Below are 25,742 nucleotides of genomic sequence, written 5' to 3' on the forward strand. Positions count from 1 at the left end.
AGCATTTTGACTGCAGCTGTCTTGGAGTTTTGGAGTCAGAAATGACTATGTTTGGATGAGAGGGTATTTTTTTTCTTTTTTTCAAGGGGTGCGTTCTTAAATCATATCTGACAATCTACACGAAAGTGAGAGTACTGAAATAGACCATTCTATTGCTAATGACATTTTTTTTTCTTTAACAGGGCTCTAAAATGTTTACTTCTGTGATAAAGTTGGACATTTTAAAATAGGGGTCAATGGGGATAGTTGCCCTTTTGGAGTCAGCCATTAGAGGAATTGCAGTTTTTGGCACTACAGCAATGGCTTCATTTTTCAGCCTCAGAAGTTGCTGCTTGGTTGCAACTTACACATACACAGGAACCTACACGCAATATACAGAACAAGGATCCAATTCATCCCTGCAGCTCTATTCAACACCCCCGTTTAACTCCAGCTGTAACAATTAAACGATTAATTGTCAACTGTAAAATTAATCACAGACTAAATAATTGGTATTTTATTGGTTTAAGTATTGTTTTTAAGAGAAAAAAGAAAAAAATCTCTGATTCCAGCTTCGTGAATGTGAATATTTTCAAGGTCTTTCCTTCTCTATGATAATAAACTGAAGATTTTTTAACTATGGAGACAACAAGATATTTGAAGCAATATCTTGGGCTTTGGGAAACACGGATAGACATTTTTCATCAGATTTTGACATTTTATTGACCAAACAACTAATAGAATAACTACGATGGATTAGTAAACAAGGAAAATAATCCTTTGTTGCAGCTCCACCTCAACTAGTACACAAAATGAAACTGGGGCATAGCTTATGAGTTTTTAGGGAAACTAATACTCTTGTACTTTGTGACTTTGATTAAAAAAGAATTAGAAGTGGCATCCAATATTCAGGTAGCAGCCATTATGACTAACTTCGAGGCTATATTTAGCAAGTTTTTTAATTATACCGACTCTCCAGCGTAGTGGCAAAGCAACAACAGTGTACAGCACAGAGTCACTTACTCCCCCTGTGCCTGGAGTGGCCTCTGTCTTTTAGTGTCCAAGGTCACACAGATCTACGCAGGTCCCCCTCTGACAGTAATTACATATAGCCTCCGGAGAGAGCCCAACACACACACAGACAACCACACACAAGGAAAATCGGAAGACAAAAGAGAGAAAGTAGTCCGAAGAAGGAAAGTGAGACAACGAGAGATAAACGCATACAGCAACTGATAAAGACCCTTAAAATAAACTGAGGATTAAAGAGCGCAATCCCTCAAGCTTCTCAGTGACTTGGAAAAACCATTCTTAACATGAAATTAATCACTAATCGAGCTTGTGTAAAGATATCCATATATGAAAAAGCAGCACTTAAGTGTAATTAAATGTGAATAATTAAAATGGGAAAAGGGGTAAAATACAGAGCGCCCAGGACCCCCGGAGAATAAATGATATTACAAACTGCATTTTTCGCCGCAAAATACGAGAATCACTTAGAAGATAACAGCATAAAGATTAGAAACACATTATTTCATGGGCCTATGTATGTTCATTTTAGTGCAACACCAGCTGTGCAGACCTCAATCTTCAGTGCCCTCAGCAGACCACAATAACTGAATAAATACATCCCGGCCTAGTAGATAGCCACACTCCCACAGGGTTAATGGTTCGGATACGGAATTTACATAATAATGGCTGTAACCCTACTGTTTTTATAATGTTTTTCTTTTTTTGTGTGCCTTTGTCTTCTTTATTGCTCTATAACAGATGTACTGTCCACTTACTGTATGCTACGTACAGCATCTGCTGACTTGCTCTTCTGGACTGCTATTATCTGTGGCCATCTGCCTCAAACTGTATTTGCTTCTTTCAAATTTAAGGTAATCTTGTGTCATTCTTTTTGACCTTCTTGTCGTCTAGAAAGTCTGACTAGAGCTGGATTTTTAGTTTTGCAGGTCCAGACCGGAGTAAGAGCTCGGAGCGGTTTAATTTAACGTTAACTGGCTTAAATTGTGTTTGTCATCATGACATGGTCCGGCAAATTAGAGAGTAGTCTGAATCAGCAACATGTGCCAACAGTGTCATGGCATGAAATCCAACTTGAATTGCATTAATACTAAGCAATATAACAATGTGAATAACAAGCCTTATGCAAGTGACTGCCTAGCCAAGGCTGGAAACATTAAGGAAATCAAACTTCAGTAGATTTAGGAGGGTGAGGAGTGGCCTTGTTGTGCTTGTTTACAAAAACGTTCATGTGTTTTTGGTGTGACATGATGAGAACAACTTTGGATCTGACATGGACTAAAGTAATGTCCTAACAGGTCATCAGTGCCCGGGTGCACTACGGTTTGTCACTTTATCTTGGTCATATTCCCTGTTTCTATTTATTACCGCCGCTCAGTGATGTAGGCACCGATGTTTTCAGTTGCTTCTCTGTCAGCTCCACTACATTTATGCCAAATTTGTGCTAAATTTATGGACTTATTTCTATTTGCTTTTTAAGTTGGCATGTGGCTGCGAGCCACTTATGGAGATGAGGAAATCAACTCACCAGTCTGTAAACTCTCCTCTAAGCCGGTTCCTGCTGGTTAGTCAGGTCAGGTTACTCAAATTTTAACAGCATTAAAGATGGAAAAGATGGACAAGATTGCCACCAGCCGAACTGGCCTCCTGATAGCCATTTTACAGGCATTGAAAACAAACTGGACGACGCCAATGCTGCATCAGTTTCCAACGATATATCAAGAACTATAATATCATCTGATTCATGGAAACTTGTTTGAAAACTGGACAGCACCATTCAGCCAGGAGGTTCTTTTTCTATTTGCTGAACTGACAGAGCAGAAGACTCAGACTCTGCCAAGAGCAGAGGAGGTATGTGATTTACGGTGAATAAGGACTGGTGTTGACCATAAGATTATCCGGTACTGTCCCTTTCTTGCTGTGGATCACTGCTATGCACCTGTCAGAGGTGGTTGCAGAGGCAGCTACAGAGGCGGCGCTACCTGTGTGTGGGTGGAGTGACCATACGGACATCTTGCTGGGATTGGGAAATTGGGAAACAGTTAAATCATTCCACAACCAGAAACTATGGATTACCAGCACTATCAGGAAACATGGACAATTATTGAAAAAACAGCCAACAATGTAAGAAGATGCAAAAAAGGACTGAACTACAGGGCACAAGTTAAAGGAGCTGATGGGATCACATTTCACTGGATTTGTACCTTCTATAATTCCATGTGACAAATAAAATCTTGACTGATTGCTTTGAAAGAAATGCAATGGACAAGTAATGGCTGACTCGTGAAGTTGAAGTGAGGAATGATCTAGTATTATCTGGGCCTAATATCAGACCAGTTTGAAATTTTTTACATCGGCCAAATCCTACACCTGACCCAATATATCATATCCCATTCTTAGTGAGGTAGACTTTTTAATTTCTTCCTTTTCATTTTATAAAACACTTGTTTTTGCCTCCTGCTCCTTATTGTTAGTATCATCCTGCTACCTGGACTATTTCACTGCTTTCTGTTCTCTTCATGCTGCTGACACTTTAATTTTCCTGCGATGAATCAATAAAGTTCATCTTATCTTATTGAAGCGACAGTTTAAAACAAATGGGAGCTTAACTGCAGAAAGAAAAATGACTCTTTCTGCCAGTCCCAGCTGTATTTTAATCATTTTTTGTTTCTATAGATACAGCTACCTTTCATGATTAGTTTTACACCCACAATGAAAGCTGAGGATTATTAAAGATAAGTAAATGGGCCTGCACCTTCCATCTATATAGTTTTACTCTGTCTTTCAAGTTGCTTTCAATGAGGCTTGTTCCTGGCTTCAGAACTGATCATTTGGCGAGACCAGAGGAGAGCCAGTTAGGCTCGCACTCCATGTCATAGTGTGCTATACCTCAAGGATGGTCAAGGAGTACTCAATGAAAGTGTTTTCTCCATCTGGCAAATGGAGTGCTGGTAGTTGTTGCCAAAAACAATTTTGACTTGGGCAGTAAATTTGTAACCGCAAAGGTGAAAATGGGTAGGTGTTTTAGTGGTGAGCAATCAAACTCATAGCATAATGTGGGTCTAAGAGGGTAAATTTTTGATCAGATGCATCACATTGGTTGTATCTGAATGCTAATATAAACACACAAGGAGATCAAGTGCTCATGCAACCTCTGGAGCTGCATAAATACTGCAACAACTAGAATCACCGCCTCGCAGATGTATGCCTCGACACAACAGACAAGTTACACTTCCAATTTACTTCCATGTCTATGAGAACATAGATGCTTCACACACATCGTCATCCCGGCAGCAAAAAAGATCTATACAATCAGCACATTCAAGGTGGGCAACCAAATTAGTATCTGAAACATTATCTGCACCTCTGTTCTGGAGTTATGGCATTGTTTAATGGGCAGAAAATGTGTCATATGAAGTTGACCTTTGACCTTTTAAACGTAAAACATTATCACGTTATCTTGTTAAAAAATGTGTGAAATTTTGTCATAATTGCCGTATACATTCTTGACTTATGGCGAAACATGATTTGTGAAGTAACAGTGACCTAAAACCTTGACCAACAAATTCTGATCAGCTCATTTTAAAGTCTGAGTTTGAGTTTGTGCCAAATTTGTAGAAATTCTCTAAAGGCCTTTTTAAGATATTGCACTCATGAGAATGAGACGGTTGCAAGATCACAGTGACCTTGACCTTTTGATGAGCAATTTCTAATCAGCTTATTGTTGATTCGAAGTGGACACTTAATGCCAAATTAAAAAAAAAAAAATCAGTCAAACTGTTCTTGAGATACCGAATACGCAAGAGTGAGGTCACAGTGACCTTGACCTTTGACCTATGACTACCAAAAGCTTATCAATTCATCATTTAATCTAAGTGGACATTTGTGCCAAATTTGAAGAAATTCTTTCAAGATATTCCCAAGATATCATGCTTACGAGAATGGGACGCAGGGACATACAACCCGTAAACAAAATGCCTCCAGCCATGGTTACCACCTGCACGGAGGCATAAAAATATCATAATTTTGAGTGTGACAGAGGTCTTACAGTGCCATTTTATTATGTTAAACTGTGATGTTTACAGTAATGCATCTCTTATGTATAAGTATAAGCATTTGTTTTCATCCTGAATCAATTACTTGGCAGCCATGATTTGTTAGAGGCTTATTTTTTAGCCACAGTGCTGCACACAGGGGATGTGAACAGCAATAACATACATAAAAATCTATTTCACATATTTGGGAACATGAACTGTGGCACGCATTATAACAGCACTATCATTCAAGTGAAGCATTGTGTTGTCATCATTTGCAATCACAAGTGCATTTATGAAATTCAGACTCCGAGCTCATCCGAGTACATAAATTCCTTCATGTCAGAAATTGAGGGAAGAGAGGGAGGGGGGGTGGAACATGTAATGATATTGCAAAGCACTCAGCTTGTATGATTTTACAGGCCCTAACACTTTGATGTGCTCTTCAAGGGGTTGGTATGACTTAATGTAGCTTTGAGGAAGCGTCAGCGAAAATGAAAGAGACCAAGGGAGTAAAAAGAGACGGAGGAAGGCGAGGAGGGGCAAACAACGTGATATAGAGGGAGATGAGGAGAAGGAGGCAGGGGTGAGGACTGGTCAGGTTTTACCTCCCTGCTGAGAATAACACTTTTTTTTAACTAGCACGTAAGCCTCTTGGTGGAAGAACACGGGCCAATTAAAGGGAAAAATAAATAAATAAAAGGCCCTAGCATTGCTGGATCATCTAAAATCAAGCCTATATGAGAAAAGATTAAATAACTCACAGCTCTCCTGTCAAAATACACTGAGAGCAGCAAGATAAAAAATGCAGTTTGTGTACAATTTCTTTAAATGCAACATTTAAGTTGCTACTGAGAAAAAGCTGTAAATGTTTTGCATCTTGCAGTTTCCCCTGGAACCTTATAGATATAAAGAATATATGAAAAACATGCTAAAAAAATCAATAAAAACACTTTGATTTGCTCTTTCATGTGGAGCTCAAGCACTGCAGGTTTCCCAAAAGCCCTTAAACTCGAAATCCCTTTAATATTCCATAACTTAGGAGAAAATTCCTCAACACATTTCGCCTGTATATTCTCCCGCTGAGTATAAATGACGCTGAAGTCATTAAAGAAAAATGCTGCTGCCTTTTATGTGGATGTCTAATCATATCATGGTAAATGTATCATCAGCGCACGCTACGCTGACATAAAGCAAAGTTCTCCTGCTCGCAGGTGTGCCAGCACAACTCTTGGCCAGGCACAAAAACGGTGGCAAATGTTCCCTTTAAAGTTTGCCTTGGGTTAACATGTGCCATGTACATTTCAGTCTCGTCCCAGTGGCATGTGATCTTGATCAGTGATAAAACCTTGCACATAACCTCAACATCTCTCCTGACTTGCAGGCGAGTGAAGCTGAAGTAGCCGGAGGAGCTGTAAGGCTTTAGATCTAAATCTACAGCTCAAGGCGAGAGGATGAATAACAGATTGTTTTTGCACACTTACCTGGAGCACAGAAAGGTAGGGGGCATTCAGAAGAACAATTGAGGGCCAAATGCTTTCTGCACTCATATATGATTGGATTATTATGGTGTGAGTGATGATTAGGCTCAGATTGGCAGTAAATGAAGGCAAATTAATTAATTATGGCAGTGAGGCAAAGAGAGAGGTGGCCAAAGTCAATTTCATGGCCTCTGACAGTCGACTGCCAGTGGAGCCAGATGCGGGGGGGGGGGCAGCTGGGAGAGGAAGACCTCTGCATCCTGCATCGCTCCCACACACAAACTGGCAGACGATGAAGGGGACAGTGATTGGCACGGAGGCTTCAGATCTGCTCCAGCTAGTTTGTGAGCACAGGTTTTTCGTGTAATTGTGGCAATGATTAAGTCGCAGAATCCAACGTGTCAAGGACAGACTGGTCCAAATCCTCATATGCCTTCAAGGATCACAATGGGAATCAGAAAGGGCTGAAACCAGAGTTGGGCAGATGTGAAAATTTTCAAACTGGTTTAAGCCAAACACTCGACCAGTATACCATGTTAACAAACCACGTAGCTATCAGCTGTGCGCTTGAGATCCAACTGGAGATGTGACCATTTAAAACAAGTATGAGTAGCCTACTTTCTGTCTTTCTATGTTCGTAAGGTTACTTACTAGACAGATAATACATGTTTTATATTGTGATATTTTCTTGGAAATAACATAACAATATAGCCAACAGCAAGTAGTCCAGCTTGTAATTAGCAATAGCAGAAACTTTCAGCTCCTAAATTGGGATTGTAAAGATAGTTATTTATTTAAACTTCATTAATCAGTCACACTTCCTCCATTGAAGCACTTTCAACAAGCGACAGGTATTATTAGAAATACTCGGTCACGAGAAAGTTGAGCTCAAAACAGCATTTGCAGCCAGTTTTGATGCTTCTTTTGTCATCTTCACTTCCAAAATGTTGCAATGTTGGTGTAATCTTAGTGTTATATCTCCTCTAATAACCCCAAAAAACAGACCATGTATGGCTGCAGACACATTCTGATTGTAGCGTACACGACACGCCCCTACAATCCAACCCCATCACCACTACAAGACAAACCCACAAACACAACGGTTATCTGACTCTTCTACATTGTTGTACTTGTTGTCAGTGTTGACATACTGCCACAATTTTAGTTTTCTTGAAAGACTAACTGCCATGTCTTTTCTTGTCAACCCAGAAAACACATGAACTTACAAGTAAACAAACACCATGTGTGCCGCTCTTACTCCTTCCACCTCTACTGAAATGCGATCTTCTTCATGTTGTCACCACAGCCTCTGCTCTGCAGTAAATTGCACACAGCCTGCCAGACTCAAGTGGATCCGTTAAGCGTCTTTATAAACAAAATATTATGTGAATCACTTTGTCATATTAATTAGAATTAATGAAATATGACTTTGGAGTTAGTGCTGTGATGCTATCAGCACAGGCTGCGTATGTAGGCTACTTTTTAATCAGCTAGAACGTGCCGTAATGACAAACTTAGGTTAAGCTTTGCATTAAGTCAAACTGTTTTAAGCTCAAACACTGGACACGACTGGCAAAACCGAAAAATTAACCCAACTCTGTTTGAAACACACACTGTTTGAGCATGTTTTTCTAAACATTACTCCGCATTATCTCTGAAAAGAAAATTCCATTCTTACATTAAGCAGACTTTAAAATGTTGACTGCGGCAGCAATAATCGCTTTGCTCAGTGAAAAACACGTGCTTTATCTGCCCTTAGTTACTGTTGCTACCTCGGATAACTTACTGAAAACAAACTGCAGTGTGCATTTTGTAACTCAATGCAGTATATATGTATACTTATACACACACACCTTGATTTTGATATTGCAGAGGATGGCCCATTAAGTATACTACTTAAAAGCTGGACTGTTACCCAGAACAAACTAGAAATGGGGGAGGTATTATGTCACGAGTGGCGTGCACACACACACACACACAGACACGCACACGCAAACACAGAGCTTGTCAAAGGAAGCAGCCATGCGGGAATACTAGGGATTGTTAGTTTTCCCATCTCCAAACTTTTCTCTCCTTTCCTCCCCCTGTCAGTGGTGACAAGAGGGGATGGTGTGATTTATTCCTGTCATTCAGTCGTAATAACAAGTAGGACGTCCTTTGTTTTGTCTCTGCTGGTGGGAGGGATGCTGCGGCAAGGGATGAGGTGAATGTCAGAGTGGTAGAGATAATTGTCATTCATAAAGTCAGTGTGCTGTTAAAAGGGAATAAAAAGTGAGAGAGCCCTCGCCTGCACCTCCAGATCGTGGGTATTTGTGTAGGATTGGACGGGATGATGAAATATTCATCGTGGAATGGAGTAATACATGTTCACATAGAAACTTTACTAGCTGATCTACCCATGTATTCTATGTCAAATACATACAGTGTTTGAGTCTGTCCTTCTTGCACGCGTATAAACAGAATCTAAACGTACCTGTCTCGACGTCCTGGGCGTAGAAGTGCAGGGTGTCGCAGATTTCGGTGACGTATACAGCTCTGTAGTTGGCCACTCGTTCCTTTTCTTCTGTTTGATGCACAACCTCCTCTACTGGTTTCTCCTCGTAATTGGCCCAGATCTACAAAAAACACACGCAGGAACACAGACAGGTCAGTGACTGCAACAAACACCAGACCTCTACCACACAAACATGGTGCTAAAGTCAGGGTTCCCGCACATTATTACCAATACATTTTCAAAACTTTTTTTGTAATATTTTACCTCATTACCATGACTTTATTTAAGTATTTTAACCTTAAGAAGTCTCCAAAACCCACCAAAAGTCCTTAAGAACCACAAAAAGACTTAAATACCCTGTAAAATTTAGAGAAGTAGACCTTTTAGGAGTTATCAAACATTTCAAGGATATTTAACACTTCAGGAATTCTAAAGATTTTTTGAAGATATGAAAGAGTTTTTGTGGATATTAAAACTTTTTAGGGTTTTAGAGATTTTTCAGGAATATTAGAGACTTTTAGGCTTAATAAAGACACTGCAGACATATGAAAGACTTTTCATGGATACTGAAGACTTTTGGGGTTATAAGGAATTTTAAGGGGTAAGGCTAAAAACCTGTACTTTCCAGGCCTTTGTGAATAAGCAATCTGCTAACACTTTATTGCTTCATATGCCAAAAGTCCAGACCGGCAAATAGAGGTTCTTTGCAAAACATCAAGGCCAGGCCCCCTTTGGGAGACAGATAATCGAATATCCAATCCACTATCTTGCAGCGCAGCACTTGATTTTAAATGCAACATATTTCCCACAATGTTTTGGGATTTTTATGAAGACATTGTAAACAACATCCAAAACAATACATATACAAATCTTTTCCAAAACTTTTTAATTCCAGACATTTCCAGACCTGGAGAACAGTTTTTCTAATTTCATAACTTCCAGGAATTTCATGAACATGGGAACACTGTAAAGTACTTTATATCATTCTTTGCATCACCTGAAAGGAAAAAAACAAAGAAAAGCATATAAATAAGGACAATAGACTGTGTGTCACAGAACATGACTCAGACTAATGATGGGAAGATGCGAATGTCCTTGATATGTCCACTCACTAAATGTTTTGAATCTTTTTTACCACCCACTTAAGACATAACAGTGATTCATACACTTTCCACTTGTTGACTGATTTGGTTTCACAGAGAGAGTTCCAGAATAATGAAAAAAGAGACCATAACATCCTGTTGATGTACAAGGCATGGCAACGTGTTATTGGCATCATCAAAACAACATTGCTACTCATACTGAACACAAACCCTTGATGCTACCAGCATATGGTACGGTCTAATGTTTCTACCACAACTTTCTGAACCACTGTGATGCTACAAATACATTTCAATTCAGAGCAGAAAATTGTAAGGATCTAATGTGACGTGTCTAATCAATAGATAATACTGTAAAAAGTATTATCTCCATCCACTGATTTAACATCTCCCACTGATGATTTGAAAATCACAATGGTTATCAGAAACAACTCTGCAAATCAATAGAAGCTGAAATTCTCACAGCAAAAGAAGTCAAATGATCAGTTTCAGATTTAAGACTCCAAATGGACACTAAAACACAGCGGAAGTTGTTGCAAGTAGAGACCAAGAAAAAAGATTAATAGATTAGCAGATTTACACAAATACAACTGGCTACCGTTGTGATAACTGAATTGCTGTATTTAGTTTTTGGGTTTTTTTTCTTTTTTGAATAAAAATATCAAGTACTTGCTGGTTCAATCGTCTTCAGAGTGATGGCAGTATTATAATGTGAGGACATTTTGGTTATTCTTTGCTTTAAAAGTCTATTTTAAGGTTTGGTCAACCCTTTCAAACCTGAGTGAAGAGATTTTTACTTTACTTCAAAAACATGGGGAGAAACTGAGAGCAACTTAACAAGATATGGCCCAAAAATTGGCAAAAAAAAAAAAATAGTTGAAAAGTTACAAGAAAATTACTTGAAAATAAGCAAAAATAGGGTAAAAATCTCAAACAAGAAAATTACCCTAAAAAGTGCTAAACATTAATACAAATATGTATTCTAAAAATGTGTGGGTTTTTTTGTTTTTGGAAAAAAAGGGGAGGATTGTTAGAATATTATCATAAATGTAAATATACTTTTCTAGACTATTTTTCCTTTTTTTGATAATTTTCTAACAATCCTCCCCTTTTTTTCCAAAAACAAAAAAACCCACACATTTTTAGATGTTATTTTTTTACAAATTTTTTGCAATTTATGGGAAATTTCTTGCGAAATTGGTCACTGCCGTGTCCCCCCCATAAAAATGACAGAAATCAAATCAATCTGCTCAGTTTTCAAAGGGTCAAATAGCTTGTGAAAGGCATCTGAACACAATACAAGAAAACTGATGGTTTCAAAGCGTTAAGAGTTAAAGTCAGAATTAGGTTACGATTAGAGTGGTTGACCATGTAGTGTTGATGATAACAGCACAGATTTGGGAAATAACATAGTCAATGAGGTTCCTCACAAGAACAGCAATTTTTATGTGTGTGTGTGAGTGTGTGTGTAAATGTAAGCAGGCTACATCCTTTCAATGCTGCATCAAGGTTACTTCTCTTTCGGCTCCCCAGGAGAAACAGAGGGCAGGAGGCTCATTAGGGAGGAGTGGTTTGCCTTGGGCCACATATCAAACTGCACGGATGTCAGTAGGTGTGTGTGTGTGTGTGTGTGTGCGCGCGTGTGTGTTTACAGAGCGAGTAAGGGATGCGGCAGAAAGAGTGGGTGGTTGTCAAGCCTCAATACAGGCTGTTTGTATACAGCTTCAAGTACTGTAATTGTATTTAGCACGTGCGCCAACACAGGACGGTCAGGATGAAAGCGAGCTAATCAACTCCCTGCAGATGAAACGCTGGAGAAGGAAAAGGGGGGAGTGAAAGAGATGTACGGGAAGAAGACGGGAGTGAAGATGGGCGGGGAGCACAGAAGTCAAAAAGTGCAACCGAGCTTTGCAGTGCTCCAACTTCTTGTGCAGCAGCAGCAGCAGCAGCAGCACAGCTTGTTACCGTTTGTTTCTGCAGGCTATTTGGGAAGTGTTTACTTTTAAAGGTTACAGAAAGAGAGGGGGAAAAAAAAAAGCAGACAGATTTTTTAACAGCACTGTGATATTAGCCAATTAGGTTCTGGCTAATTATTTAACTGCATGGTATCATGGAGCTAATTAGATTAGCTAGTTTTAATGTTGTCATTTTTTTCCCACTCTGCCTTCTGCAGAGCTACGCTAGTGTTAGGGCTTAGTTAATCATACCCGAGGCTTCTTTTTTTTTTTTTTAAATATGCTGGCTCTTCGGCATGCTAAGATTATCCTTTTACTTCATTGATGTGGTGATGTACAGTGGCAAGAGTCTTAAGATGAACTGTGTGTGTGTGTGTGTGTGTGTGTGTGTGTGTCTGTGTGTGTGTGTGTGTGTGTGTGTGCAAGCAACAGAAATTTTTGAATGAGATCTGTTGGGGGGAAAAAAAAGCACAACAATAGCCACAAAACTGTTAGCCATAAACGAATGACAGAAGAAGTGAATGCTGCCATCCTGCCTCGCTTCTAACAAAAGACAGGGTCACACTACCCAATTACATTCAATTATTCATCCCACAAACGCTGCAAAAGAAAAAAAAATAAAGTGCTGGGAGAAGAGTAAAAGGAGGGGAGGATGGAGGAGAAAAAATCAGGTAGAAATTAAGGGGATTGAGGGCGAGCAAGGTTAATGAAGAATGAAAACGCAGCCACGCTTCGTAAACCCGGAGATCAACCAGGATTTTTTTTTTCTGTACGGCATTAGACAGGCGTGTGCATTATTAGCGCACTTATATATGGCCATATGCACACACAATATGCACGGTCACAAATGCTGGAATATATACATGCTTCCTGCAGTGCGATTGAGCTGACATGGCTTGGCTTTTAATCAAACCTGCAGCACCAATTAGGGATGACAAAGATTAGAGTGTCACCTTTCATTAGACTGGCGGCCATCACCGCGACACCTTTAGGGTGGTGACAAGTGGGTGGGCTCATGCTGGGATTGGACAGTGAGCACGGCCACGAGGCTTCCTGTTGACCCCAGACTTTGTGTTGAGTGTGGAGGTCACAGCGGAGAGAGACAGGCACCATAGAGAAACACATTCGGCTCCCCACTGAAGGTTCTCAATGGAGCACTACATGTGCTGGAGACGCTACTAGATTGCCTCCTTGTATTGCAGGTTTCCACTGACATGACATCCCGCTGCTTCTGCTACTCTCTTTGTAGTTGCACGTGTGAACTGGGGTGAAACACCGTGTCTTCACAGGAGGCATAGAGTGAGCAGCATGTTAGCAGAGCAGCAGTAGTCGCTTTAGTCATTGTCGACTTTGGGCATTGTTTACATGCGTATAGCCCAAATCACACATGAGCGGTTACATGGACTGGATTGATCAAAATAGAGGCACGAAAAAACAATGCTTTTGCAAAAAATAGGTAATGTATAAGAGGCAAAAATATAGCCAGTTGTATACATCTGGGCTTAAAATGTTTCAGTGAAATGTTTTAAGAAAATAAGCTCCCCCAAGTTGTATAAGTCCAGTTCAAAAAGAAATGGTGATAAATGATTTGAATTAATAATATTTGAAGCAGTTGAAGTTCTGTCAGTATTTACAATATTTTATATAATAGTTAAATGAGCAACTTAGCTACAGTTTTACACCCTCGTTGAACTTTGTCTTTTTTTCTCACATACCTTAACGGTGAACCAAGAATCCAAAATCTGGAAAATTCTTGATGAACTGGATTATACTGCACGAGTAAGGCGAGAGTTTGTTGACGGATGTTCACAGTGGAAGCTTGCAGAAAAAACAAAACCTTCTTCGTGAATTTAAGGTCACACAGGGTAAAAAAGGGCACAAATTCAAGGCAATGTGGGGGGGGGGCTGAAACTGGAACCACCATATTACCATTCTGCCGTAGCAGAAAAAAAACATGCTTGTTTTTGTTTCTCTAAACCAATCACAATCGTCCTGGGTACAGCATGGTCAAAAACTTAGGGCGATCCAGACCTACTGTCCAAGCACACCATCATCACAATCTCCACAGTCATGAGCACTTAACTGAAAGCAGACGGTAGGAAGAATGCAAGCCGAAATAACCTGCCAAGGGAAGGCTTATAGGCTCTGTCTGCATCCGCTGAGTCAGAGTAATAATTGATATACTGTGGGTGAAGTATTCCTTTAATGGAGTATAAGCTATGACCCACAGAAACAATATGTTGTTGCAGTCAGCATCCACATTGTTGCTCATCTACTGGCCATTTGTTTTGCACTATTAGAAACACTGTAGAGCTCCATCTTTTTTTAAAGCACAAATAAATGCGCAGACGCACGCACGCGCGCGCTCACACACGCACTGCGCCCAGGGCTGATGACCTTCCGTGAGCAGCCAACCATCCTGTTTGTTCCACTTGAATGCAGGTATGTGACTGCTGCTTCTGCTGCTGCTCTGCAACTGCAGCCAGACGCTTGAGCCACCGAGCTGCCAGAGACAATGAGAGGGAGAGCGAGCGAGAGGGGAAGAGAGGAGAGCGATAGAAAGATGGGAAAAGGGAAAAACGCGGCAGGCCATTAAGCTCGGGGCTGAAAGGACAACAAGTCCTAATAATGGAGGCCGAGTGGAGAGAGATGGCAGGTTACGCTGACCTTCACAAGTCCTGAATGACAAAACACACTTACACCCAAGTGAGTGCGGTGGGGTAATGTGATGATGGGGCAGCGACTGCTTCACATGACAACAATCAGAACCACATGAAAGAAGTGTTCAAGCATGTGCCGGAAGGATTAGGCCTGTTTCCTATTTCCATTTTACAAATCCGTTTTCATCGTTTTTCTGTTACACCTCCATAACCGTGCTGCTTTCTCACCTGATTCTACAGTAAAAAATGATCAGCTCACAACTAAAAAAAACATTTTCTGTTTTTAGGAATGATGACAAAGATAACAGCAACTGTAGCTTGGACACAAAACGCCTATTAAAAGAAAAGCGGAAAAATGGTTATAGCCAAACTGTTACAGCAATTCACTGGTGGCGACTCTTTACTTCCCAGCCAGGCACAACAGAAACGTCACTGATTGAAGAGAAGCTCTCTGACAAGTGCAGCTCTGCTTTGAGAGTGGGCCGCTGATTAGCTTAGCGTTGATTTGTCTGAATACTTGTAATTTGATGAAGAGCGCAGCGGCTTAGAGAGACTAAGCAAATTGTGCGACATTGGTACAGTAGATTCACACATACAAGCACAGGTGGGTGAATACACAGACAGATGGATGACTGAACACACACATAGTGCCAGAACAAGGGGGAGAGGGCTGGTTTGAACACTGATTAAAGGTGGCAGTGTGTCAATTCTTGTAGTGTTGTGTGTGTGTGTGTGTGTGTGTGTGTGTGTGTGTGTGTGTGTGTTTTGTCTGTTGATACAAAAACGCTACCTTAAGTACATATATCACACTTTTTAGCAGGCAAGTGCCCAAAGCTATGTGATAAAAAGACACAAAGGACTTGGTTTAAACCAACTGTAACGAGACAAATTTGAGCAGAAGTTAAATGATAAGTGTTTGGTCTATAAAATGTCAAAAAATGGTGAAAAATGGTCCCAAACCTTGCAATGATGTTCTCATATGTCTTGTTTTGTCCACAACCCAAAGATATTCAGTTTACTTACTTTAGAGATTTATATTTAAGAAGCTGGAACAATTTTTTTTTTTTAAAAATCCTGATTTTTGTTTGATTACTCAAAATAATAATCATTATCAATTAAGCCTTTTGGTTTTGAAGATTTTTTTTTCCATGGCCTGAGCCCTACCCCGACTTGGCCAATCAGTGCACATTTTTGGCCCAAACCGAGTCCGACCCATTTGAGAACTCAGCGGCTGTCTGGCTCGGGCTGAGATTGAGAACTCTAGCGCCAGATACAACGAAAGGCCATTTTGTATTTCACGTCTTTTTTTTTTCTCAAAAATTAACCAGTCAATGACAGGTTATTTGAAAGCAAAATTAACCGAAACTGACATTTCTAGTTTCCATTCACATAACCTACAATGGCGGGGCAGCACAGACATATCTTTTTCATCTTTAGTGTTACAGCTGTAGCCGACCAGGAACCAACAGGAATCTTCCAGCTCTGATGTTTCATATTTCTACATCAAAGTGTGAATGACTCGCATGCAAATCCACTTTTTGTACTGGGTTAGGGTGAACCAAAGTCCCTGTGCAGCCCTAAAACACACCTCAGTGAACAAGGTTGTTCATTCTTTGCAACCTGTGACAAAGTTGTGTGGCTGTGAAACAACAGCTGCCACAAACTAGTAAAAAGTATTGAGTATTATAAGCAAGATAATACAGCGGTGTCTCTTCTTGCATGAGGACATACCCTTGTTTCATTGTTAATTCATTACTCAATCACACTTGGAGAACATTTGAAATCAATAGGAGCATGTTAGTCATAAGAGCGCACTTTGTAAATCAATTTAGCCCCTATTATATCCCTGATGAATCCCCTTTAGAGAGAATGGTTAATTAATTCAATCGAGGGCACGTTTTTCTCTTTCGGTCTCTCACTGTTCACTCGTAGCCTTTTTTTAGAAGCTCACATCAAAAGGCTTAAAGCTACACATAAGAATAAAATGGGAGCACGTTTAATTTTATCCTATTTAGATGCTAGCTGGGTGAGCTTCACTCATGCAACAATACAACAAGGGGAGATATCAAAGGGAAGTGCTGGGAAGTTAGTAAAGGATGCATATTCAAATGAAAAGTTAAATACTGCCTGCACTCTTTTTTCTGTAAATCTAATCCCACTGGTACTCCGTGTATTAAAACACTCACTCTCAGTACTATGCTGCTTCATAACTCTGCATTTATGTTCTATTTTAGTATTCAGGGTTTTCTTGATATAAACTTTATCCCTGCTAATTACAACAAGCTCGAGAAAAGAATTTGATTGGCATGCAAATTGAGATCGTTAAAGATCTGCATTGGAGTCACGTTCATGCGTGGGACAGGCCGGCGTGGCAGAAAGGTCGCTGACCCTGGATTTCCTCCTGCTCGATGATGTTGGTCTGTATTGACGAAGCCATTAGAGGCGGGCAATGATCAACAAGACGGACAATTGCTTCACTGAGAGGTGATCTGCCATATCAAAGCTGCTATGATCTCGCCGCTTCCGCTTATCTTGACCCTCCCCAAAGCTACAAATATGTTCTTTTGAGCCTCCCCGAGTGACTGGGGTAAAATGCATGACCCTCACTCGACCATATTTTTTATTTTGTATCCACATCCACTGCTGCGGCTAATACAACAAGCAAGGAGCACGAAAGGGAGGGAGAGTTATCACCACAATAAATAGCTTATTTCTTAAGCAAAATGCACATCCTCCCAACAAATGGCATCATCACACAAGCTGTGTGAGCCCTTCAGCAGGATATGAGTGCGTGACAGCCATGCTAACACACAAAACCAGCACAAATTAGTAAGCCCACACACACACACACACTCACACACGCCACAACGTGCACACAGCAGACATTAGCAACATGTGCATATAATGACTGTTTTTCCAAATAAACTGTAAACAGCAGTGGCAGCAGCAGCCTGCCAGAATTACATCAGTTACTTGGCACAGTGGCTGCTATTATTTTGAAAACTCATGTCTGAAAACTAAATCCTGGAGTTGGAAAAAAACAGATAACGTGGTTTTAATAAAATATTAAATATATTTAAACTACTTATACTTAGAGATCAGATTTGGTTATGGTTTTATTTTGTTTTTTTCAAAGCGTTTGCCGCATATGATGTGTTGAAAAACCATTAAACATTTTAAAGTTAAACAATATTGTCTGATTTTACAGTTTCTGGCTTTGATAAATGATGTAATCTTTGCGATATTTTACAAAGAAAACTTGCCTTTCAAACCTAATCGTGATCCTCGATCATGAATATTTTTTTTTTTTTTAAATATTAACTCACAATGCTGAAGCCAATTCAACAAGAGTACAAATGGAGTTAGAGTCATGTTGGTTTTTATCCCTGATAGATCGCAACCATCAAAGCATGTTTGTTAAATCTGCTGGTGTCATTCAGGGTTCAAAGGTTATTTAAGATAAATATAATATACAATTATTTAAAGTTGTATGTCCCTCCTTTAATCCAAAATAAGACATAAAAACAAGTTCTTCCCCTGTGCTTAAAAAATATAGTACAGTTCTTCTGATAATTACTTATTTCAATATTTTGTGGAACACAATTTATTCTAATATTGCTATTAGTGCAATTATGATTCACTTTAACGCAGTCTGGTAATGCACTTTATATTATATCGAATATAATGAGGCATCCATGTGCGGGTCAAGGGGGCAGGGGAATTTTGCTCTTTTTGTATTGTTAACACGATAAGATGTAACAACTAAGTGAATCTGTGAAGTAAATCTGAAATTAATAATATCCAAATTTTGGGTGGCATAGAGCATCAATGATTAATATTTGTACACTGCTCAGGTTGAAGGTTAATGGCTGATGAATGATTGTACTTAAAAATACAAGCAGTGCTGTTGCTGTTTACTAAATGTGATGTTAGGGCAGGCTTTCAGTGGAAAAAAAATCTCCCTTCACAAAATATTCTCTATGTGGCCATTTCAATAAAAAAAATACTGCAGATCAAAGTGATGAAAAAGAACCTTTCTTTCCTCCTCTTTACTGATAAGTGCAAATGTTCCCTTTTCAACTCCGCCTATTAAAACCAACATGACTCACTGTTAGCAACTGATGTGATGAGCGGAGGTTGTCAGGTAAAACCTCAGAGCTGATAAAGGTACCACACAGCTTGACTGACTGACGGATGGGCTCCCTCACTTTGATTTATCGACTGTTTAAGAGTTCATTTGAGGTACAGTGATCACAATGTGTGTGAAACACCGGACCTGTTGGCTTTATTGATCTTGATTGGTCATTTAGGTGAGTGACAGGTGTCAGCGTGGCCCAGTCGCTCTTGTACAGTGAAAAGAAAAGACATTAACCCGATGACACCGAGTGGCCTGAAAAACCCACCCCCAAGGTTAAGAGGGGTTGTTGGTACATTAACCCTGATGGTTCACCTTGTCGTGGCGGGATAAGTAAGAGAAGCAGCCATGGTAGTGGGAGGGGAACTGATTTACAGGAAGTGTGTGAGCTTTTTTATCATTCCTTCCCTGTTGTCCTCATATTCAGACATAATGCATGGCAGCCTGGGACCATAAAACACACACTGAGCTAAGCACACACAAACACATGTATGTGCAAAGAGGCACGTTCGTGGCCTTGGGAAGAATTGGTCCAGGTTGAGCTACGATGTGGTGGCGGCGGCAGCAGCGGCGTTCCTGCCACAATAGGCTAATACAGTACGACTGCTTACGGGCCTGCAAGGCCACACGTGTGTTCGCTGTAACATAAAACGTCAGCTGCACATGGGTCTATCTGACAAGCTATAAAATCTGAAATCACACTATAGCAGAATATCATTTTTGGGGAGGGTTCAACATATCAAATAAACAAAGAATACCAACAATACTCACCAATACTCAACAAATTTTATCTATTTAAACACTCTAGTGTTTTAACCACACTGCAATCAACTGTATGAAGCCACAAGCAAAAATAAGAAGATAACAACTAAAAAAAGAACTTCAGCACAGGTAAAAGTGCCACAGATTTGTGACAGCACTTTTAGCCAAACTTGAGCAGATATCAATAAATCTGTAGATCAATCCTGGTTTTGACTGCTTGCCAATGGAGAGGTTAAAATATGGGTTTTATGGGTACTTGATTTGTGATCCCCCCGAGACAAAAATCTGAAGAGGTGAAACTGATGTTATAGACCAGGCATGTCCAAAGTCCACTTGATGTTAAAATATAGTATATGTGGCCCACCACACAATATTGCTTAATCAATCAATATCACTGCCGTTTTTCCCTTCACTTCACAATGACAGGACAGTCATACAGGCAGAACTGATGTGAGATTAAACCCGGATTAAATTTTGCAATATTAAAAATAATAATAATAATTATTAATGGACTTTTAAGTTTTATGTTGTCACTGCAGGAGATGTTTCTGACCACAATGGTAGCCAAAGATACAGTAAATCCAGACAAAAATAACTGTATTTAAGCCAAGAGCTCAATACACTAAAAGCACAGAACGTACCTCAAAGAGATATAGCGCTAAGATGAAGGTTCAAGCTGAGGCTACGCTGACTGCTGTGGATTTCAACTCTTGGATACGCTGCCCACCGCTGGAACCCAATCAATCCTAATCTGCTTAAATAAGAATATTAGAAACTAGGTGTCCACTTTCACATGCCGAGCCAATCACTGAGGGGGAGAGAGAGGGGAAGCAGGAGAGGGATGGAGGGATGAGTCTCTCGGATGTGGTTACTTAGCAGATAAATTATGCATTAAAACTGCACAGGTGGCGCGGGACAGGGTTTTTAGGTGAAGGGAGGGAGCCGAGCAGCTGGGGAATTCATAACAGAAACGGGAGAGCGAGCGGAGGAGAGAGGGAGAAGGAGAGAGAAAGAGATACTCCCGAGCTTCATATCACAGCCAACAGATGTTCTGCCATCACAGAGGCGGCAGGCAGGCGGCGGGGCTACTCAACCCCGGCTTACACGGCTAATATGACCCCCCCCTTGTGCTGACACACATACACATACACGGACACATGCGCGACAGTCAGGGGCCTGGAAACGACCTAAGGCTATCATGGTGGTAACTTGTTACACTTTTTAAATTGGTACAAATTGATCCACTTAGACGTGCGTGCGTGTGTGTGTGTGTGTGTGTGTGTGTGTGTGTGTGTGTGTGTGTGTTCTGTTGGTTGAGTGTTGGGTGAAGGTTTGTTGCTGACAAAGTACATAAGTATGTTTACTTACATAGCACACTACAAGAGCAGATGTCACGAAGAGTTTAAAAGTAAAAGACAAGAAACAAATAAAAGTAAACAAATATGAAAAGCATATACAAAGAAATGTGCATAAAACATGGAACAGTGACTAATAAATCTACCTCCTATATTTACTAGACAATTAAAATTAAAGACCTTTTGAAAACAATAAAAAAAAAACCAGACAAGGACCCACCCCGTACGTAGTTATAAGCAGATCAGTCAAAGGTAACAAAGACACCACAGTTCTTATTTTCAGGGGATTTTACACTAAAGAAAGCATACAGCATACCTTACATTACATTTTTCACAATATGTCCCCCTACACCCTTTAAACCTCAACACCTTTAACACCTCAAAATTAAAAGTCAAGACTATCTAATGACTTATTAGGCCTAACATTGATAAATTTCAAACTTTTTAAGGACCTTAACACGCCCTCATAAAAAGTATAAAATTAGATATGTACTAAGATGCACCTGACAGACATTAGTGATATGTGCACATAAACTGAAGGGGGGGGGGCATGGTGTTACCATGGAAACAGGACATGTGGGTGCATGTAAAGCCCACATATACTTTTGCAGCCATCCACGTGGACCTACTCAGCAGGTATGGAAAACAAGACAGCTGAGAGCACCAACTGAGCATTGTTCACAGATCAAAAAACCACACACATTGTCTCTGGAGGCAGTCACTCCAACATATGGAGCGTTTGGTCAAGAGGGCCCTTTTTTTTTTTTTTTTTTTACTGTTACATTGAGTGTGTCTATCCTCGGTCATTAAAAGATGATCAAGCCGAGAAAGACATCATCACAGCAAAACAAAAGCAGCACCGGGGAATAAGCATGCAATTAAAGCTGGCCAGCTGCAAGTGCGGGGACACACGATACACACACTCAATCTTCAAATGGCGTAGACAGAGAGGCCAAAACAAAAAAAAAAAAAAAAAAAGAGAGACAGAGAGAGGGGGGCAAAATAATTAAGCCTTAGCCAAGACAAACACTTTGTCTGATTGTGTATCATGATAACCTTGATAAAAAATGAGGTGCAGCTATAAGGAGGGATGGAGGGTTGTACAAAGCGACACGAGGAGCACTTGCTTGATTTGTGTTTGATTACTATTTTGCTTGTCCAGCTCTGATTTTGCATTTTGCACGCGTGGTGTGCCCACTCTCGCTGCACCTACACATTTATTGCGTCTTGATTCCCCCCAACAAAAGCAATTCTTATGACCTTGAAATGGATGAAGTTCCGTTTCTTTCTATAAACGCGTAGCCCACATGGCATACAGCATGCAGGGTAAAAGCAGCCTGAAACTGACAATGAATACACATCATTTAAAGCCCACCCCATGTCCCTTCCGCCCTCTGTTGTTCCTTTCAACGCTCCACTGTAAGATATGTTTATCAACTCCAGCGGATTATTGTCCATGAGGGCACGCTCTCTGTCTGATCGCTGGAATTTATAAAGCACAGGAAGAGAAAGAGGAAAAAAGAGAGCGGCTACAAAGGAGAGTGATTAAGAAATAGGACTACCTCAATGTTACAATGTATAAGTATGCAATTAAAAGGCAATTAATCAACTTTTTAATTAACAGGCCAGTCCGTCCCAGGTTGCCACAGTGTTGCCATGGCGACTGGTTTTTCCAGGGGTGGCGTTATCTCTTCTCTTTCCCTGTGATCGGTTTTCTCTCTGATCACACCTTCCACTCCATTGTTCTTCTTCTTTCTATGTGTTCTCCATTTAAGAAGAAATAATAGAGGTATGAAAAGGAGGGAGCGATGGAGCAGCTGGGGATTAAGGGAATGGGAAGAGATGCAGGATAACAGAGAGTGACAGAGGTTAATGTGGATCTGGCGATGGCGAGAAGCAACGGTGGAAAATCGAAAAACAGGAGGGGGAACTGGAGAGAGGGAACTAGAGAGGAGGGAAGGGGGAGAGGACTGAGATGGCAATACTATCACATCAGAGGTAAAGCTCCTTGAAGGCTCTGAATCGCTTCGCACATCTCACAATTTGTAAAGCGATTCAAAGGTCTGGTGCTGCTCTCTGTGAATAGCTGTTTCCCAGGTTCCCAGGGAAGCTACTGAGCTAATCAGAGTCCGTGTAGGTGGGACGAAGGTCGGCGCTGTCACCTACGTGTGCCAGACAGCAAATCCAAACTAATGTGGTGACAAAGGGAGAAATTAACGCTTTGTAGCAGCCCTATCATTTAGAACAATGAGCACTGAAGAGATTTCTTCTTTTTGACGGTTTTAAAAATTTTGCCAATTGACCCCATTAAAGAAATACTTCACCCCGAAAAATGACCTTTTGTATATCAATTACTCACCCTGTGTTACACTGAATATGTGAGGTGATAGAGGGATCCAAAAACTGAGAAAACTCTGGATGAATGATATGAAGTAAAAGAGGGCCATATAACCAACTTATACAGTATAATCCAAGTCATATTTATGCAGTTGTATGCTTATTAAGCGGGTGTGTGCAATATGTGGTAATGACTGTGCTATATTTTGTAAATTTTGTATATTTAGTCGTGCAATTTAGATTATGTGCAATTAAGTGCTGTTTTGCTCATATGTAGTTTGTTTAATGTGACTGTGAAGGCAATTATCAGTGCGAGGCCAAGACAATTTTCCCTATTGGTACAATAAAGTAAAGTAAGGAAGTACTAAGAATACGACACGATATATGAGACTCGGATTATACTGTATATATATTGGATTACAAAATATACAAGTTATGTGAGAGTTTGCAAACAGATGTTTGAGATAGTTTTGCTTTGACTTGAATTAATCACAATTTTTTCCATTTTTTTGGATTCTTCGTTCACCAGAGGTGTGCGAAAAAAAAAGTTTTCTTTGGGAATTTACCATGGCACTGGGTGAGTAAAGGTCATTTGGGGAGTGAAATACACCTTTAAGTGTTAAGGAAATGGGTCAAAAGGATTCAGTGTTTAACTCTTTGATTACACTGATGGATGTGGAAAAAAGAGCTGAGAGGCCTGGCTTGAAGCCCACAAAACTTGTAGTTCTGTATGGTAGTAAATTAGTAAATGGATACTTTGCTGGGTATATTGCATCTGGTAATTGGAAATTAATTGGATTCTTATGTGCAAAGTAAAAATATTTCCCATTTCCTGTTGTGACTAAGGTATTCTATATTGTTCTATGACAATGACTCAACTGTCTCAGCCACTGTAAAGTGAAATGCTGTGCCCCAGTGGTATAACACATTGGAACCATGTAAAATGCTTTGGCGAGACCCATACTGACACACAGAGGAAGTAGCAGAAATACGCAGGAAGGAAAAGTAATGTGGGGAAAAAAAGAAACAAACAGAGAAAAAGAGAGAAGGAGGCTGAGAGAGACTGGTACAACAGCGGGAATCGGAAGCGCAGTGATGACGAGAGCCTGTTTATGTAACTGTCTCTCCCTAAGGCATAAGAGAGAGAGGAGAAGAGAGCGACTCTGTAAAATGCACAAAAACACACTCGCAAAACTAGCAGAGTGGTCCCATTCTCTAGATTTAGAGTGTGTTCTGCAGGCTAGCCAACCAGGAGACTGAACACGGCGAAAGTGGACTGACCTGAATTAGAGCGCTTAAGAATTCATCAAGAATTCTCTCAAACCTGGATCTTTACAAAAAATGTGTCATGTTGGTGACAAAGAGGCAAAAGAGGAGGACAGGCGCAGAGTTATTTCAGGTACCCTGTCCGCCCCGTTAATAAACCCTTCCACCCTCTTAGTTTGACTGATGAGATGGAGTAGGCCGGCCACACCTCCAATGGTCAGTCAAAGACAAACACTCAACGTGGAGAATACAGAAGTAAACACATAAACAGCAACACACATGCTCTCACCAACTATCTGCTGAAATATTTTGTGGTAATAGTGACAAACAGTTCTGAAATGTACTTATGATGGTAAATATGTGTGACCTTTGACACACTATTTTCATTTATTGAATATTTCTTTGTTCTTTGTGTTTCTTTGTAAGTGCACTACATAATAAAAAAAAAATCACAAACGACAGTGATATTAGGTTATTTCTAATACATATAGTAGATGGGTAGATGTTAAAATTTCATCGGGGGGGGGGGGGTTCGAGGGAATTAAAACTCCAGGAGGACAGCTTGAAGTTAGGGAAATCGAAGGAGCTGGCAGGCATGGAATGCATATTTGATCATTTATCATAATCAGATCATTTATATCATAAGATAAATCCTTTATATCATTTATAATAGATTATCAGTGTGTATTCCTTGCCAGATTTGCTCGGGGCTCGCAGAGAAAATACATCAGACGTCAAAATGTCGTTTTTCCTGGTTGATATGCATTTCCTCCTAACTATAACAGGGACTGCAACAAGCCATTATTTTCAATATTATCTAATGTGCCAATTATTTTCCCAATTAATAAATTTATGGCTTCGTGTATAAAATGTCAAAAAGAAAAATTGAAAAATGCTCACGACAATTTCCCTGAACCCAAACAGACAAAACCTAAAGATTCTTCATTGAAAAATTAAATTATATTAAAGATAATAAAATGGAATGTTGGCACCCATTATACACCTAAGAAGTCTTCCCAAGTTTAGGCTATGTGTGGGAGACACTGATTAATAGATTAAATCTATTAAAACCATAAACTATGTGTTAAAACATTCATGTGGCAGATCGTACAGAGCACATAAAAACATGAAACTGTCAAAAAGAGCAAATTCCAA

General features: G+C 40.0%; 1 protein-coding gene across 1 annotated transcript in view; it reads right to left on the reverse strand.

Moving 5' to 3' along the window:
• Window positions 1-25,742, reverse strand: part of snd1 (staphylococcal nuclease and tudor domain containing 1) — a 245,358-nt gene that overhangs the window by 50,412 nt on the left and 169,204 nt on the right. Inside the window, exon 18 of the mRNA XM_042511217.1 lies at window positions 8,997-9,138. Coding sequence (XP_042367151.1) covers window positions 8,997-9,138 — 142 coding nt within the window. The remainder of the gene's footprint in view (window positions 1-8,996; window positions 9,139-25,742) is intronic.

The sequence above is a fragment of the Plectropomus leopardus genome, chromosome 22, assembly GCF_008729295.1.
Source record: "Plectropomus leopardus isolate mb chromosome 22, YSFRI_Pleo_2.0, whole genome shotgun sequence".
NCBI lineage: Eukaryota > Metazoa > Chordata > Actinopteri > Perciformes > Serranidae > Plectropomus > Plectropomus leopardus.